This window comes from Puma concolor, chromosome D3, assembly GCF_028749965.1.
Source record: "Puma concolor isolate L17-30 chromosome D3, mPumCon1.1.hap2, whole genome shotgun sequence".
Classification (NCBI taxonomy): Eukaryota; Metazoa; Chordata; class Mammalia; order Carnivora; family Felidae; genus Puma; species Puma concolor.
In genome coordinates this window covers 16,367,866-16,386,185 of record NC_141678.1, presented here as the reverse complement: position 1 = coordinate 16,386,185, position 18,320 = coordinate 16,367,866, and the positions used below count along the sequence as shown (strand labels likewise).

The window sequence follows — 18,320 nt, the reverse complement described above, 5'->3', positions numbered from 1 at the left end:
AACCCTCAAAACTGGAGTATGACACTCCATGAGCTGTTCAAGGATCTTCCCTGCAACATTGTTTACATAAAACATTACAAACAACATGAATGCCTATCAATAGCAGAGTGGTTAAAGTACAACCCTATGACCGCGTACCATACCACGCGGTTGTTAAGTGACAGAACGTCCAAGCATATTGTTAAAAAGGCAACGTACATACATGTATGTGTTTGCACAGGCACAGAAAATTCATTGAAAGACATTTATTAGTTCAACAAATAGTTCTTAAGCACTTTAAGGTGTCCAAGGAACTTATTAACAAGAGTTAACTGTGAGGAATGGGTCTGAAGGAAAAACTAATTTGTATTTTTGGGTAAGCTTCTGTACATTTTGTTTTTTAACCATGAGCATTACTTTTTATAAAGTCAACATGTAAGTGATAAAACAAGTGGGAATATTCAACAGATACTTGACGGAAAAGGGACAGAGAGCTATAAGGAACTTAGGGATCTCTGCAATTCTCTTAAGCAGGATGGTAGTAGGAGCATCTCCCTTTTAGGGCAGGTGGGAACTTACTCTAAAACTGGAAAAAAACTGGAGCTGATGATAAACCCAATCCCGCCTAATTCCTGGCAGCCCAGGTCTTCCTAACCACACGATTTTGAGATATGACTCTGTAGGCGGTGTGAAATCGAAGCCGAGGGAGCTGCCGCTTGGGGCTCCGGATGCAGCTCACAACGGCTCAGCGTCAAGTTGGACGGGGCTCTGATTCTGGAACTGCCCTCCCCATTTTACCAAGGAAGCAACGCAGGCTCCAAGGGATCACGGGGCTAGGATGGGATTCAAAGGCCACACTCCTCTCACGCTCCGCGGGCGACTCGTGTCCTGCAAAACCGGGCAGCCACCGGGTGCCTGGGCATTCAGTACGCAGGCCAGAGACCAGCACCTCAACGGCGGCGTCCGTGCGGAAGGGGGCGGAGTGTCCGGGTCCTGGGTCCCGAGAAACCGGGAGCTCGGCGTAAGCCCCGCCCCCAAGGTCACTGCGTGCCTGTCTTTCCGTCTCCGCAGCGCCTGCGGCTCTTGAAGATGAAGGAGTCAGTCCGTCCTGGGCCACGGCCGGACTTCTCCGGCGCTCTCGGCGTCTTTCACGGCTCCACGGCACCTCCGCTTTCCAAGCACCCGGGGCCGCGGGCGGCTGCGGCGACATTAGCCGACAAGACGTAAGGAAGGCAAGCCCGCGCCCGCGGGACCTCGCTAAGGCGCCTGCGCGGTGCGGGAGCGCGGAGAGGGCGCGGCTGGCCGCGGCTGCGGCTGCGCAAAGGCGGTGCCAGGAGCTGCGCCTGCGCACTGGCGGGGCGGGGCGGGAAGAAGGGAGGCGGCGGCAGCGGCGGCGGCTGCTGAAGAGGAGGAGGAGGAGGAGGAGGAGGGGGAGCGGAGGGAGGTGTTTCTGTCAGTTCCGGCTGTTTGTTCGGGAAGTGGATCCGCCGCTGCTGAAGCAGCCCGGAGGGAGCTGCGGATCGCGAGGCCAGCACCGACCCCGCCCGCCCGCGCGCTCCTCCCCCGCCCGCCATGGCCCGGGACTACGACCACCTCTTCAAGCTGCTCATCATCGGCGATAGCGGTGAGGGCCGCGGCGGCCGGAGGTGGCGTGGGCCCTGCCGGGCGCGGCCCACGGGGGCCTCGGGGCGGGCGGGCAGGCGGGCGGGGAGGTGCCGGCCCGCGCGGGGCGGGGCTGCCCGGCGGCCGCTGGCCCCAGGGGCGCGCCGAGGGGCTGCGGGCGGCCTGGAGGTGAGGTTGGGGCACCGGGCTGCGGACCGGAGGGGCCGGGCGCGCGGGGCGCGCTGGGGTCGGGGCTGGGGCGCCGGATCCCCTTGCCGCGCCTACCCCTGTCTCACGTGTGACCTTGGTCAAGTCGCGCGATGTCTGGACTTGGAGAGACCCGGGTTCGAGTTCTGGGACTCCCAGCTTCCTCACTCTGTGACCTTGGGCAAGTTGTTTCGCCTTTCAGAGCCTCAGTTCCCTCATCCGTGAAGTGGGGACTTGCCTCGCTGGGGTGGTATGAGTATTTGATGAGATAAAGCTGGCAAAGAGCTTAGCGCCCAACCCGGTGTAAAGTCAGCTCTAGGTAGATGATAGCTATTGATGTGATTGTTAGTGCTCTTTGTAAGCCTCAGTTTCTTCCTCTGAAAAATGGGGATATCCCCAGGACTTACCTTTTGGGATTACCTCGCACTGGGCCTGGCACATTCCTGTTGAGTTATTTTGTCTGTATGGTTCTGTTTCCCTGTCTGTAAAATGGAGTAATAGTAGGATCTGCCTCACAGGGCTGATTGGAGTATTCAGTGAGATAATGCACACATAGTGTTGGGAACAGTGCCTGGTAGGTAGTGAGTGCTCAGTGCGTGTTTGCTTTTACATACTTGTCTACTAGATGGATATTGGAGGTGGGTCAGCCAGTATTACAAAAGGGCTTTGACCATATATACACTCTTGGAGAGCTCCTAGCTCGGTGCACTGCCCCTTCTCCAGGGCCTGGTGCAGTGCTTTGCACCCAGTAGGCGCCTGATACACATTTGTTGAATGAATGAATGAATGAATGAATGAATGTTAAGTATCCTTGTAAAAGATAGGTTGGTTTCTGGGAAAGGGTGGAGGGTTTTAGAGGTGTTTGGAGTGTGGCAGGTAAGCAGGTTTATGGGGTGACCAAGAGGTCAGGGAGGCAGGCCTTGGGAGGTTTATGGGAGCATAGCTGAGGTGCTGGGATTTTATGATGGGGAAGGAGGCTTGGAAACAGGCCAAGTTTATAGACCAGACCTGAGTTGAGTGTGGGCAAGGGAGTTATAGGCAGACGCCAGGTTGGTGGTGGAGCCCATGGATTTTTCAGGAAAGAGGGGACCAATCAAAGGAATTGTAAGACCCTGGGAGGAGTGTTGGGTGACACTGGGCCATGGAAGTGAGTGAGTTTTGGTCTCACTGTGAAGCTAGATTGGGATGTGGTTGGTGGTTTGGATCTGGTGAAAGACGGTTGAGGTTTCTGTGGTGACTGGTGGAAGGGAGAGGTAAGGGGGAAAAGTTAGGAGCCAAGAAGGGAGACACAGAGTAACTGTGTCAAGGAAGGAGTTAGATGGGTGGAGGATGGATTCATTGTGGTTTGAATAAAAGAAAACCAGACAAGCTGCGTAGATTCACTCTTGGAGATAGCCTCTGGCATTCCTCAGGGTCCCAAGGCTTAAGCCTTAGCAGGATTTGATTTCAGCCCCGGCCTTGGTTCCCAGGGACTGATACTAGGGTGATTTTCTCTCCCTTTTGGAATTAAAGTAAGCCTACCGTGGTCAGGGGTCCCTATCCCTCTGCAAGACATCTAGGGCTTGTGTGTTGATATCCAAAAATGAAAAGCATAAACTCAGCAAGAAGATGCGGCTTGTTGGCTTTTCTCTGTAAAACCCGGGGGATGGTTCTGGCCCCCTTTCTCACAGTCCGTTTTGGCTGGGGTATTGATTTTTCACTCAGAAGTCAGGTGTGGGAGAAGACTCCCTAAGTTACATGCTGGCTCCTAGTTCAGTCTGAGCTTGTAGAACTACGTCGTGTACAGGAGTCAAAGCCGGACGCTTATGAGCCTGGGAGATGGTAGCCATGGAAGTTCGGACTGAGCTTGGCACCTGAGCGAGGAACTGGACGTCGGGCACTGCCCTGGACTGGCTCCTTATGTGGAGGCTTCCTGAAGGTTTATCAAATGATGTCACAGACGCTCATCTGGTTCTCACCCGCTGCCTGTGTGATCTGTCACATAAGGAAACTAAGGCTCAGAGGAGCTGACTTGCCCGAAGTCACACTGCCCGTCACAGGCAAAGCTGGGGTCGATGCACGTTGGTGCTGTACGTGAGCAGCTGGTGTCAGGCCTGGCAAACGAGGGCCCTCGATGAATGTTCGTTTCTTTCCTTATAAATCTAGAATTCTTCCCACTCTGCTACATCGTACACACTTCTGGAATACATTTCCTCATAGTTTGCAGCTCTTTATGGCTAAGGGTCTACGCTTTCTCTTAGGCTCTTCTGACATCACGTCTGATATGTAACAGCATTTCACATGATTGTTGGGGGCAGCCATCCTTATTCTTAGACTCTGGACACTGGAGTGGCTGTCAGAGAACTGGTTAAAGCCTTTTACTTTATAGAGGCGCTCTGAGCTGAGGCTCAGAGAGAGGAAGTGACTTGTCTGAGGTTGTACAGTGAGTCGGTGGCTGAGCCAGGATTAAAGTTGTGAATGCATTACTCGAAGGTGTAAGGGTTTCCAACAGTCCAGAACTAAAGCTGAGACAGAGTGGGGCTGAAGGCGGGACTTTTATGGGGGCTTTTTGAGGACCAGAGCATCTGCGGAGGCCAAGAGGCAGAGAGCAGGGGAGAGCAGGGGAGAGCAGTGATGACTGAGAGGGGCCTCTATGGTGTTTGTCAAATAAATCTGTCTCCTGGCTTCCAGGAGGCATTGAGTGCGGGGGCCTGTGCTCTTTGCAGTGTAGAAGGTGATGGGGCTGGGCTGGTGGGGTTTCATGCTGGGTATGGCCCTTGGGAAGCCCTTGACTTCAGCTGTGAAGGTAGACTGGTCACTACCTCTCTCAAGCCAGTGCTGTGGGATGAATGGAAGTAGTGTGTTTTCCCAATGAGGCTTCTTCTGGGGGTATTTAGGAGATGTCATTTCTCAGGGTGGATTTCTCTTCCTTTCAAAGGGAAGAGCAATGCCGGAGGTTGGTGTCAGGCCCAAAGCAGCAGTTACTGTGGTGACTGTAGTGGTCTTTCTGCAGCCTGGTGGTTTTCAGCAGCTCTGCAGAGCATAGGGGTGAGTGAAGGGGACTCACAGAGGCCAAGCTGGAGGGTATGTTGCTGCTCCATTGCTTCTTACAGAGAGAACCTCCTCCTTCCCTGTTGTAGGTATCCGGGAGTCACACAAAATTCAAGTTTGAAAAAGGATTCTGCTGCCCCCTCCCGCCCCCCGCCAAAAGTTTGAAAAACATTGCTTCGGCATCTGTGAATGCTGCAGTCACAGCATTAGATGGCATAGCTGTCAGTGCGATTGCCATTTGTTTAGTCCTAAATTCATTAAACAGTGCTTTGTTGGTGTCTACTAAGTGCTGGGCCCAGCTTCCAGCTCTGTAAATGTCCAGGGTGAGGGAGGCAAGATCTCCTTCCTAGAGGAACTCACGGCTAGTGGCCCAGACACAGATTTTAGCTGAGTAAGCGGACCAGAGGGCTCCAGGAGGAAGCCAGGGAGCCGGCAGGGCCGATGGGGTGTTGGCGCTGGGCAGAGCGCCGTGAGGGACCCAGCCCAGGACTCGGGCTCTCCTTGGGTTCGGCAGGAAGCCTCGCAGAGGCAGCAATGAGGAAGTGGCTCTGAGCGAGAGCGCTGCAGGCACAGGGCAGCAGGTACGGTGGGTGTAGCACCCGCCTGCTCAGAGCCGCAGCCCCGGCCTGTCTTTGGGAAGGCAAGGCCCAGGTTTGCTCCATGAAACAAGTTCTTCTGGGTATCCCTGGACAACTCACTTCTTCATTGAAGAAGTGCCCAGAAGAGATACCAGAGAGGATGTCTGGGGTTGGTTAGCTTTAGAGAAACAGCAGGGGATGGGGGCGGAGGCAGTCTCTGATGAATGCTGTGGGCTCCTCCCCACAAATTTGCACTTAGTTTGGGGGCTCCTGAGACCCTAGTTTAAGATCTCCTCATGTCTGTCATTGGGAGTGCTGCTGCTACAAATCTAAGAGTGAGATGCACGAACCCCTTTGGGATCTTTTTATTTCCACTTCCTGAAAGAGACTCAGGAAGACTCCCCTTGCAGTATGTATTGGAAGGAGCTGTAGAGCCCTGGAGGCGATCCTCCTGGATTCACAGCTCAGCCCCCCACTTCCCTGCAGAGGCCCTGAAGGCCAGCTGCTTAGCTGCCCAGAGCCTCAGGTACCTTACCTGAAGAGACACAGTGGGAATTACAGGAGCATCAAAGTGCCCACTGGACATGGAACTCTGTGTGTATGGATTCTTTCCTTCTGTGGTCGGTTCACCCAGTTGGCCTTAGGGGTGGCAGGGGTAGGGGATGGGACACGGGGAGACAAAGCAGATGCCCAGGCTAAAGCTGCTGTGTGCTGAAGGAAAGGGAAGCCATGCTTATGGCATTCTGCTTGTTCTCGGAACAAGGATGCCGGGGGATGCCACGATAAGTGAAATGGTCTGAGCACACGTGGGCTGTTGGGCTGACAGCTGTAAGGCAGATACTCCTGCCCCATCCATGCAGCTGGCAGTGACCTCAGGGGGAAGATGGCTGGCAGTTGGTTTGTGTTGTCTAGGCCTCCGTTTTCTCACCTGCAAAATGGCCCTGATGATCTCAAAGGTCCCTTCTAGCCCCACAATTCCTTGGCTCATGCTGTGCACAGACTGAAGCCCCACACACTGTATGCTTTTCAGGGGACCGTGTTTTAGACATACTTTGAGGCTAGTGTCATTTGGCTAACCTTCTCCCTGCTTTATTTTTGTTCTCTGGTGTCTTCCTCTGGGTTTCATCAGCACAGGGCCTGGGCATGAGCCCCTTTCTCATCTCTCCCCAGGGGATTTGGGACAGCTTATCTCACACCAGCACAGAGGAAAAGGTCAGAGATTGGGTGGGAGAGATGTTCTTGGTGTGTGGCCGGTTTGGGAGATAAAAGCAGGATTGTGGTGGGAGATGGGTCTGTTGAACTGCTCCTTTTTTTTTTTTTTTTTTTTTAAGTTTATTTATTTGAGAGAACCCGCACAGTCTCGAGTGGAGGAAGGGCAGAGAGGGAGGGAGAGAATCCCAAGGAGGCTCCACGCTGTCAGCGCAGAGCCCAACCTGGGGCTTGATCCCACGAACTGAGATCATGACCTGAGCCGAGATCATGGAGTTGGACACTTAACTGACAGAGCCACCCAAGCAGGCACCCCTAGCACTTGGGTGCCATCTCCCTGAAGGACTGACTGGGTTAGAGGGAGGGACCCGTGCCCCCTCTCATCTCCTGCGTTCTCTCTTGCAGGTGTGGGCAAGAGCAGTTTACTGTTACGTTTTGCAGACAACACTTTCTCAGGTGAGTGTGCCCCTGGGGTGCTGCTGGGTATATTGGGTTTGAGATTCCTTTTCCAGTCTGTTTTGTCCAAAAAATCCTTTTGTAGGCCTGTCCCTTTTCTACCCAGAGACTTTCTGTGCCCCAACATTTAAGAAAGTAAAAAAAGTTAAATACTATGAGTTAGCGCGTGCCTGTGTAAAATTTCAAATAGTGAGGTGAAGAATGAAAGCTATCCCTTCCCGTGCCCCTGCTCTGGTACCCTGGTAGCCTCTGTCCAGCATGGTGTGTGTCTTTCGGACTTTTTTCTTTTTTTTAACTCCACATGTGGTGGGTCAGCAACCGGCCTTCCCTTCAGCATATCCAGGACCATCCTTCCCCATCTCTGGCAGACCTCTGGTTCATCATTCATCAGCAGCGCTCTCGATATGTGCGTGCCTTCTGGCTGCTTCTATTTTAAGTGATGCATTGGCTGGGATGCACTGTGTGTTTATCCTTGTATAGAAGTGGAGTGACTAGGTCAGGGGGTATATGCATTGAAAACTGCCAACTTGTCTTTCAGAGGAGTGCTAAGTGACGGTACCCCTGAAGGGGTCAAAAGTGCCCCTTGTCAATTCTGACTTTTTGCCAAGAGGCAAAAAGTGTTATCATTTAAATTTGTATTTTCCTGATCACTGGTGAGGTTGGACATGTTTTTGTTTGTTGAATACGTCAGGTTCATTGCAGAGGCTTCAGCTTGGTCTCTCTGATCAAGGACTGAATGTGACTCTGTTGTTGAGAATCCATACGCTGTGGCTGGGTGGCGAGCTACAATTAGGAAGTGATTACATGGCTGACACTTCCCTCCTGGTGGAGAGGTGGGTTTCTCCAGACAGCAGCCCTTCAGCACCACTGGGGCTGTGATGATGGCTAGGGCCGTCTTCCTGTGTGACCGAGTCTCCGCTCATCTGTAAAATGGGACCGCTCATCGTTCCTCCCACAGAGGGTTATTGCGAGACGTCACGAGTCCTGGTGCCTGGACTAAGTAACACTCAAGAAGTAGCAGTGGTTGGTTGTCGCTGTATTTTCTGTTCCAGAGCGGTAACTGCTGGGCCCTTGCTTATGTCTGGGAGCACCTCTCTTGCTCCTGTGTGCCTCGTGCTCCACCCCCCAGGCCCTTTCAGCTCTCGTCTCCTATGCAGTCTCTCTCCTATTTCCACCACCAGTGTCCTAGCTGAGACCATTGTTGTTTTGTCTAAAGTGTACAGCAGCTTCTGCCCACCCCATACCCGATGGCTCAGTCCATCGTGGCTCTGGCAGGGTCTTTCCCGTGTTTGAAAGCCTCAGCAGCCTTCTCATGTGGGCAGTTTCTACCAGCGTTTCCCCACATGGGCACCATTCATCTTGGGGCCCTGTGGTTCCTTGTGGGAGGTGCTGTCCTGTGCATAAGGATGTCAAGCAGCATCCCTGGGCTCTCTGCCCACAAGGTGCTGGGAGCACTGCCTGCCCCCTTCCCCGCGCCCCCCCCCCCCCCCCCCCCGTAACTCCCCCCGCAGCTTCTCTCAACCTTGGAAATTGTACCTGTTGTTTCAAGCCAGGCCTAAGTGTGACTACCTCTCCAAAGCCTTCCTTGATTTCTACCCCACCCTGCACTTTGACCCCTCCTATACACTTGTCACACCCCATATTGTCAGGTGTGTGTGTGTGTGTGTCTTGACTGCAGCACTGCATTACACAGGAAGCCCCAAGCGGAGTGTGAATGTGTGCTCTTCATCATCCTGGATGGGAATGTGACGTTGGCTAGATTTTTTCTTCAACTCAGTCTTTCACACAGATGCCCAAAGAGAACTATTTACAATGTGGTTCATGCTCTGATTCAAACCCTTCAGTGCCTCCCTGCCACACACAAGAGAAAGTCCAAGCTTGCGAAAATGGCACAAAAGCCCTGAGATCTGGCCTCGCGTCCCCCTACCTGCTTCCCACCACGTGCTTGACCTCATGTGACACCCTCTCCCCCCTTGCTGTTGCTATTTTTGTGATTATCTCCTTTGCCTAGAGCAGTGTTTTCCAAAACACAGGTCATGACTTGTGTGTTAGGAAGTCAGTGTTGTGGGTCATTTACAGCATTTGGAGCGGCACAGAAAAAAAACCCGGAGTGTGTCCTGGGTGCCCCTCCACTCTCAGGCCACTGCTAACATGTCCGCGCCAGCCCCTCTAACGAAAGGAGCCTGTCTCCTCCTGTCTCCTCCCGGTTTTACTTCCTTTGTGGTGCTCATCACTGTTGAAATTGCCTTCTTTATCACTTTGTTTTATTGTATCCTGTCTCTTGCCCTCACCTCCACTGAGGGCTCCATCTGGGTGTGGACCTTGGTGTTTTTTTGTTTGTTTTTTTTTTAAGTTTATTAATTTATTTTGAGAGAGAGGGCAAGCAGGGAAGGGGCAGAGAGAGAATCCCAAGCTGACTCTGTGCTGTCTGCCCAGAGCCTGACACAGGGCTTGATCTCACCAACCGTAAGATCATGACCTGAGCTGAAATCTAGTCGGATGCTTAATTGACTGAGCCACCCAGGCACCCCCAGACCTTGAATTTCTTCTTGTTCAGGGCTGTGTCCCTGGGGCCGCAAAAGTGCTGGGCACAAAGAGTGAGTAGGGAGGGATTGCGGAGGCCAGAGTCACCCGTGCAGGTGAAGACACGTCTGACGGGCACCCTGTGGGCCTTGCTAATGTGCGTGTGTGTGCAGGCAGCTACATCACCACAATCGGAGTGGATTTCAAGATTCGGACTGTGGAGATCAATGGGGAGAAAGTGAAGCTGCAGATCTGGGACACGGCCGGGCAGGAACGCTTCCGCACCATCACCTCCACGTGAGTCAGGCCGGCCCAGTCCCCTTCCGACTCTTCGCCACCTACACTCAGATGTAGTGTCAGGTGTCCCAAGTCATAGAGATGTCCCTGAGATGGGCCCTTGAGCTGTCCAGAGGGGGTTCCGGACTGGCTGCAGTTGCTGGCGTTTGGTTGGGGGGGTGGGGTGGGGAATGAGGTACGGCTGCTGCCTGTGGCTTTGGGCCCTGGCTCTGGGGCTGGCGGGAGAGACCAGCTGGTCAGCTTACCCTCTGGCTTTCAGTTCCTTTGTATGGAAAATGGGATAACAGTGATGCTGGCTTCCTAGGTGGTCAGATGCTTAATGAGTTACTCTTGTTAGGTGCCAGCTGTGACAGGCTGGGTCGCTGTGCAGGCTCCTGTCACCTGTTTGACTTCTTAGAGGAGGCTTCTCTCCATTGAGAAGTCTGGAAGGGCACTGGTACAGAGGAGGCCGTTGTGAGGCCTCTCCTCTGCCTCCCCAGAGCCATTACTGGGAACCTGGCTCCCCCAGTGGATTGCCTGTCTTTGCTGCTGCTGTAGTCCTTAGCTGTGAACACGAGGGGAACCCAGCTGGAGCGCCAGACAGCAGGGGTCCTATAAAGGGGGTCTTGGTTCTCGGGCCGTTAGTAGAAAAGGTTCCAGGAAGGAGCAGGGCTTTGAAGACAGTTCAGAATTTATATTTCTGTTCTACTGTGTGACCTTGGGCAAGTTGCCTAAACTCTCTGTGCTTCAGTTTTCCAGAGGGCCTTGCCTTAGAATTTGCTTTAATGCTGCATCCTGTGTGCCACGTCCTCTGTGCTTGGGCTTCACATGGATGATCCCGTTGAGCTTTCTGTAGTCGGTGCCATTATCTTCCCCATTTTACGGATGAGGGAACTTCTGAGAGGGTCCTGCCCTCAGCAAGCACAGAGCCTGAGCTCCATGCTGTAGTTTGTGCAGAGTAGGAGCGCGTGTCTGGCGTGTCTGGCGTGTGGTATCGCTTCTTTGGTAGGCCTCTCCTTTGTCTCCCCCCAGAGGTTCCAGTGGGGAGGGAGTGTTGGGGGACTCTCGGGGGTGCTGGCTAGGCAGGGAGAGGGGGCTATGCCAGTGGGTGGGTGGCCCTGGTTCGAGGTGCTGGAGCCCGAGCAGACCCTGAGCAGGAGGGGCTCCTGTCCCTGGGTCAGCCGTGGTTGAGCACCTTTGTGCCATGGCCTGTGACTCCCCAGGCCCCACGGGTCCCCGGTTCTGGGGCTGCCCAGTACAGCTCTCTGACTACTTGCTAGTGAGCTGCCTGAGTCCCCATGTGTTGTAGCAACTGCCAGCAAGACCTTAAGGAGGGCAGCCAGGGTCAAGGCTCCTTGGGGTAGAATGGACATCACGGGCAGCCCAAGCGTCCGTCCAGACCTGCACGAGACTTCTTTTGTGGGTCAGGAGGCCTGTGCACTGACCCCACATGTCTTTACTCTGAGCTGGGATTTTACCTAGTTCATTTCACTTAATCTCGAGTAAAGGGTCCTGTGATTATGTCCATTTTATGGACAAGAAAGCTGAGGCCCAGAGAGGGTAAAGTAATTTAGTTTGGTTGGTTAGTCAGGAGTTAAATTGAGGTCCATTTGATGTCAAAGCTCTCGCCTTCTCGTTCAGTCCACGGCCCTGTTCTCTGCCGGCTCCCACCCCAAGGTACTGGGGCTGAGGCAGATGATCTGGTGTCTCCACTCAGGAAACTGGGGGTGGCTGATAATCCTGGGCCCGTAGCCATGAGAAGGGCTTCGGGCAGGGCAGTGCTGGGGTGCAGAGGAGCCCCCGACCTCCGTGAGGTCAGCTCCCTCCAGGGCGCGGTGGGAAGAGGGTGAGCTGTTGGGGACGCTGGAGCTGCCCAGCTGCCCGGGGGCAGTGTGTGTGTGTGTTTCGGGGTGCTCGAGAAGGGGGCGGCGCTGCATGGTGGTGGCCGGTGGGCACCGGCTCAGCCCCTGCTGGCCGCCTTGCCCGTCTGGGGAAGCCGGGGAAGCTCCATCGTGTGGTCCCCTCCTCTGTGCCGCAGGCCATGCCGAGGGGCCACAGAAAGACCTGATGAGGGTGAGGGTGGCAGGTGAAGAAGGGAAGAGTCTTGGAAGAGTTCAGGAGTTGTTCTCAGGAACTGGGGCCGTGACCTTTTCGGAGTCAGGGTGTGAAAAGAGAAACTAAAACTGCATCCTGTCCGCCTGGCGAGGAGCCCTGTTGTCATCGTTTCCTCTGTCTTGGCAGCGAGGGTCTGCCAACCTGTGAGGTGCGACTGGGGCGCAGGTTGGGGAGGGACGGTGAGGTGACCAGGAAGGGAAGCCCCTCTGGTACCTGTGGCCTTGGACTGGGAGTCAGACCCAGGCACTGTGACTTCAGTAGGTCACTCCACTCAGCCACACGTCTTCATTGGTAAAATGGCGACCCTCCTGTTTGTCCTACCAGGTTGCTGCGAAGATGAATAGAGCGGTGGATGCAGAGTGCTGGGTGCTGTGCCGGCCACAGAGCTGAATGGAGGTGGCGGGGGCGAGGGTGCTTTTTTTTTTTTTTTTTTTTATCAGTGGCAGTGATGACAGGAGGCCCAGAAACACTGGTGCCCGCCTTGTCAGAGCTCATCCTCAGACTAGTTCTCGCTCTCCGATAAAGCCCCTTTCAGCATTTTTTGGCATCTTCAGTAGTCCAGCACGGAGCGCTCGGAAACGTGTTCCCCTGCTTGCACTACCTCTGCTGGCAGGGGACAGTCGTCTGTCGCCCTGGTCCCGGTGTGCACTCCTGCCCAGTCGGGTGATGCTCCCAGCAGTGGCTGCTGAGAGCTGGTCTGAGGGCGTGGCACCTGCACGGCTTGCCTGTCCGCCTGGCTGGGCTCCCAGGGCAGGGGTGGAGAGACGGGGCAGGGGACACCAGCGGGGCTGGACCCCAGAGCACGGCACGGCCTGCCTCTGCTCGCGGCTCGGGAAAGCTGCCTTCACTGCTGCCTTGCGTGCTGTTCCCGTGGTTTTCTTCCATCTGTTTGAGGGGTCCCAGCTTGTCACCGAAGGAATAGTAATGATGGTAAAGAGGCACCATCCCCTGGCCATTGACTGTCGACCAGCCCTTGTGAAAACACAAACTATCTTCTTTATTCCTCACACCATCTCAAGAGGGAGTACTGATATGTCCATTTCATAGTTGAGGAAACAGGCACACTGAGGTGCATGCAGTAACCTTCCCGGGGTCCCGCGGCCTTTCAGAGATGGAGCCAGGGTAGCCTCTGTCCTGTGACAGGGCCTAGAAAGTGAAGAGGTGGTCAGAGTGCCGGCGAGCGGGTAGCGAGAACGTGGCTGCACCCGCACTGTGGCCAGCTCCCTCCTAAGGCTGTGGTGCGGGAGGAGCTGTTCTCCCGCAGCTTGGCCAAGTGCTCAGCCCGGATAAGGCCTGGAGTCACATGGGGTCAACGTCCTCCGTCCATCCGACCCGTGTAAATGAATGGGGTCGCTCTGTCTGGAGGGGAATGTTTATGTCCGCCTGCCTTTCAGACTTGGCTGACCTCAGGCCGTGGGGTCTGCATGTTTGGATGGTGGCACGTCCGGGACACCCTCTTCCCAGCTGTGCCCAGATGCCTTGTTTCCATGCTCTCTCTGCCACCGGCAGGGATGAGCCCAAAGTGGCGGAAGGGAGGGGTCCACCTGCCCCCAGAGGAGTGAATGAGATGTTGGCTTCACAAATTGTGTCTTCTTGGAATGGCACCTTACTAAGGTTTGAGGAGAGAAAATCTTTGAATGTTAAAACAAGGATGGTGAGGATACGACATCAAACACAAAGATTACTTGCATTTTAAACATAAAACAAGAACTTCAAAGAAGTTTCAGGCTGGTGGCAGACTCAAACAACTTGATTGGCCACCTTGGGGCCACTCCCTACTCACTGGTGCCTTGGGGACAAGTGGGAGGACCGGTGTTGCGGAGTGTCCCGGTTGGGGCACGGTTCCAGGATGTCAGCTGAGGTCAGATGGAAGGCAGATGCTGGGGGTCTTACAGGAAAGCATTTGTCCGTCACCATTTCCCTGGCCACTGTCCAGGTGTGGGCGGGCGGGTCTTAGTGAAGAGACTGTTCTGGTCTAGGCTGAAGCTCTGACACAGATCCTGACCCTACAGGTATTATCGGGGGACCCACGGGGTCATCGTGGTTTATGATGTCACCAGTGCTGAGTCCTTTGTCAACGTCAAGCGGTGGCTTCATGAAATCAACCAAAACTGTGATGATGTGTGCCGGATATTAGGTGAGGCTGGACCCCCTGGGGTGGGGACGGAGGCATGGAGGGCGGCAGGGAGCCCTGCAGGGCTGGGCTGACTTTGCTTTGCCTTGAAGTGGGGAATAAGAACGACGACCCTGAGCGGAAGGTGGTGGAAACAGAAGATGCCTACAAATTCGCGGGGCAGATGGGAATCCAGTTGTTTGAGACCAGCGCTAAGGAGAACGTCAATGTGGAAGAGGTAAGGCCTGGGCCGGGGCGGCAACGGGGGAGGGAGTGGGGCCCAACTCTGTCCCGCCACAGCCCTCCTCTCTCTGCTTCTAGCCTGCCCAGAGTCCCAGGTGGCTGACAGAAAACATCATAGTAACTGCCGTTTGTTGGTACCCTACTGTGTGCCTGCTGCATGCGTTATGCTAGGCCCTTTACAGGTGGTGTTAGCTCATATCTCAACAGGCCTCAGATGTAAGTTACTTCCACATTTTATATAGGAAGCTGAGGTTCCAAATTGAGGAATATCCCCCAACTTGTAAGAGGCCAAGACCAGTCCCACACCCCAGCCATGCATGGTTCCCACTCAGTCGTCTGCCTCGCTGCCCTCCCCGGCCCCACCACTGGTACCTCTTCCTGTTCTCAAGGCTTTCCTTAGGGCCTCGGCCTCCCGGCAGACACCCAATTGCTTTCCTGTGGCCTCCAGAGTTCAGGTTGGCACCTGCTGCGAGCCCCCCCAGAGGCTCCCAGGGATGCACATCCCCCGCAGAGCAGCTGAGCCTCCGGCCAGAGGCAGCTTCGCTTCTGCTAGGCCTGCTGGAGAGTGGTTGGGAGTCTGTGTTAGAAAAGTGGGACCTTTAGCCACAAGCGCAGGCCAGGCATGCTCGTAGCTTTGGGTGAGTCCCGCCCCACAGTGTGTGTCTGGAGACCCAGGGATGCCAGGATTCCCACTGCTTCCCAGACACTGACCGCACAATGGCAGGGAGCCTAGGCGCGTCAAAGTCGGGTTTGGGATCATAGTATGGGGTCCTTTCTGCGTGACCTTGGGCGGTGATGTAACCTGTCCAGGTTCCACCTGTCCCTCCTGTAGGTCAGGGTGGGGTGAGAGTCGTTCTCCCGCACCCCTAGGTTTTGAGGAGTAACAAGCAGATTATGACAAGTGCTTGGTACCTTTCCTGGCAGTGTGGAGGAGAGGACTGCAGGCGGGCAGGTGGGGTTCCACTGGGTCCTGGCACCACAAGGACATCTTGGGGTGGTCCGGGGAAGGTTCTAGGCGGGATGTACAGTGACACGGCATGGAGTGGGCAGGCTCTGGGTCCATCTGGCCTGTCACCAGAACAGGTGTCTTGTCCGAAGATTCTAGCTGGAGAGGTTCTTTCTCTTTTTTTAAAAGAAAGACTGGAAAATCCCCGAGATTGACTTCCCCAAGACACAGCTCATGGGGCTTTGATGTTCCTTTTTGACCTTTAGCAAACCCTAGGAAGCATTTGAGGACGTACATATACAACAACCTCACGAGTAGAAATAGAAAGCTGGGCCCAGGAGGTGGCCGTGCTGGCCAGCAGAGGTGGCACAGTGACAGGGCCTCCTCGCCGGCTGTGAGGCCCACCCTGTCTCTTTCATCCTCACAGATGTTCAACTGCATCACAGAACTGGTCCTCCGAGCAAAGAAAGACAACTTAGCGAAACAGCAGCAGCAACAACAGAACGATGTGGTGAAGCTCACGAAGAACAGTAAACGAAAGAAACGCTGCTGCTAATAGCCCACCCAGCCCACTGCAGAGACTGCGCTGCGGCCGCTCCCCGGCCCGAGGCCCGCAGGGCTCCTCGGGGACAGTCTCAGTTTCGTGCCGTTATTTAAAGAATTCTCTCCACGTTTTTGTATTGGGAGGCGCCATTGGCACTTCCTCCCCTCCCCCTCTTGAGTGCCAAGAAGGTGTTGGACGACCTGCCCTTCCCTTCTGGTGCCCCTACCCCCCCCCGCCCCTCCCTCCACCCCCCACCCCACCAGCCAAGGCACCTGGGCCTGGAGAGGACGCTGCCAGCTGAGCGGACTGATTAACCAGAGTTTGTACATAATGTATATTGCTTTAACCAGCCGCATCACCCTCGTCCTGCTCTGGCTTTTGCCTCCTTAATGCCAGCCTGCTGCAATAGACCCTCCCCTCCCCTCCCCATACCATCTACTGCCAGCCACCTCCCGAGGAGACAAGATCGAGATCTAGCCACATCTTTTGCCAACCTGGGCTGGTGGAGTGGGCCTTCCATGTTACTTGTTCTTGCCTACAGGCCACTGGCTTCTGCCTCCGGCACGTAGGGTCTCCCCTCTTTCCGGGGCCTGTGCCGAGTCTCTTCCCAAGCCAGCTCCCTTCCCTCCCCACCCCGCCCCCGTAACCATCCAGGCAGGCAGCTGGGGCAAAGCCTGGCCTCAAGGTAGGCCTGGGGGTTCCCATTAGAGGCCTAGCCTTTTGGTTTGCAGAAAGAGTTGCTCCTGCCTTTTGGTCACCAGGTCTCTTGTCCTGCCTTCTAGATGCCTCTGAATTACAAACCCAGGGGAGCCATGGCTTTTAATTTTTACCAACCTGTTTCAGTTCCAACAGAAAGGTAGGGGTGTGTTTGTGCAGGGATGGGGCTTGCAGAGGTGTTGAGGAGCATTATTTTACAGATAAAATGAAGGCAAATCAAATGGGTTAAGTTCCTCACACTTTCTCTTCCTGAGGTTTGGTTGGCACAGCAAAAATTGTGGCCTCCGCGCTTCGGGTCTGGTGGTTTTGGAAGAGCTGAATGGCTTCCTGGCGCTGAAGCTGGCTCCTGGCAGAGCAGCTTTGCCTCCCGGGCTGTTCTTGGTGGGAAAGGAGACCGCACCTCCCACCCTGTCTGTCGGCCTAGGGCTTTCCACCGACTTCCTGGGTCTCCGTTGCGGCACCAGGCACCTTCGAATCTGAGGAGTGGGTGCCAGGGGCTGCTGGACTGTGGGGACATCGCCTCGGAGGTGGACGGCAGGCAGCCTTGGAGCAGTGACAGAACTGTTTTAATACAAAGGCAGCATGAAGATTTCTTAGCGGGTGGGAAGGAATGGCAGCCGGGGCTGGGAGCCAGCCAGCTTTGATCCTGGTCCCCTGGAGGAAAAAGCCAGGGTCATCTGCACTTGATTACTGTCCCTCGTGGGACACTTCATCATTCACCTTTCCCCTAAAAGGATCACGTAACCTGGGAATAATTTATTTCAACACCATGATGTGTTTTGTTGGATTTCCTTTCCTAGGCGATTTTCCAGGCAATGCCCTGACTGGACAATCACATCACACTGCAGATTTTCCATGTTAACACTGTCGATGGGTTTTTAATCAATAAAAACGGGGGGTTTCTTCTGACCTGTCCCTCCACTTCCCCAGACTGCCAAAAGCCTGTGCTTGCATGGCCAGGCCCTCGCTGGAGCCGCCTGCAGAGGTGGGGGAGCCCTGGGCCTGGGGGAGCCGTGCTGTGCAGCGTGGCCACCCTGAATGACCACAGTCCTGTGGGGGAGGGTGGGCAGCACTCACGTGACATCAGTGTGGCAGTGCTTGCAGATTCAAGCAATAAGGGCAAGGGGTCCTGGATGTTTCCAGCCCAGGCAAGAAGGCACCGTGGCTCTGGCAACTGGCTGTCCAGACCCAGGTGGTGGGGTGATTTTGGTGACGACGGTGTGCCTGTCCCACTGAGTGTTGCACGCATGAATGGGGGGTGGGGGTGGGGGATTCACAGGGCTAGACCGACGTCCTGGTGGACCTGATGTGAAATTCCTGTCGAACAAAACTTTTAAATGGTTTGCTAGGATTATTTCTGTATTGAAAGTTTCTAATTATGCTTTTTAAAAAAAATACTAAAAATAAAGGTTCAAGCTGCCAAGTTTTCTTCCAGGATCTATTTCCTCTCCTCCAGCTGTGCTCTGGGTGGGCCCGGTTTCTTCCCGCCCTCTGGATCCAGCTCTTGTTTGTTCTGGTCGGAGTCCAGCACAGGTGCCTTTTGAAGCCCAGGGATGCTTTCAGAAGCCAAGTTTGCTTTCTCCACAAAAGGCTGGTCCAGGTTGAGCAGCTCCTCTGGTGTGATGCACAGGTGGGAAGCGCATGTGGGACGATGCCCCGGGAAGTGCCGTGTTCATTCCCCACGTGCCTGGAAGGATGCAGCAGTGATTTCTGGCTTGGTTTCTGGTGAGCTGCAGGGCCCACTCAAGGCTTGGGGAGCAGTGCTGGCGGGGCCCGCCCATA

The 18,320-nt window shown here is 54.8% G+C and overlaps 1 protein-coding gene across 2 annotated transcripts; it reads left to right on the top strand.

Moving 5' to 3' along the window:
• Positions 1-1,389: 1,389 nt before the first annotated feature.
• On the top strand, positions 1,390-17,961 carry RAB35 (RAB35, member RAS oncogene family). Of its 2 annotated transcripts, XM_086681832.1 has the most exons (6): positions 1,398-1,603; positions 7,011-7,061; positions 9,758-9,881; positions 13,988-14,112; positions 14,202-14,326; positions 15,705-17,961. In XM_086681832.1, the coding sequence occupies exons 1-6, from the start codon at positions 1,552-1,554 to the stop codon at positions 15,831-15,833; spliced, it is 606 nt and encodes a 201-aa protein (XP_086537958.1). In that variant the 5' UTR covers positions 1,398-1,551; the 3' UTR covers positions 15,834-17,961. The 2 variants fall into 2 exon arrangements, with proteins under 2 accessions (XP_086537959.1, XP_086537958.1); XM_086681833.1 differs by lacking the exon at positions 14,202-14,326 and having other exon boundaries at positions 1,390-1,603.
• Positions 17,962-18,320: the final 359 nt, after the last annotated feature.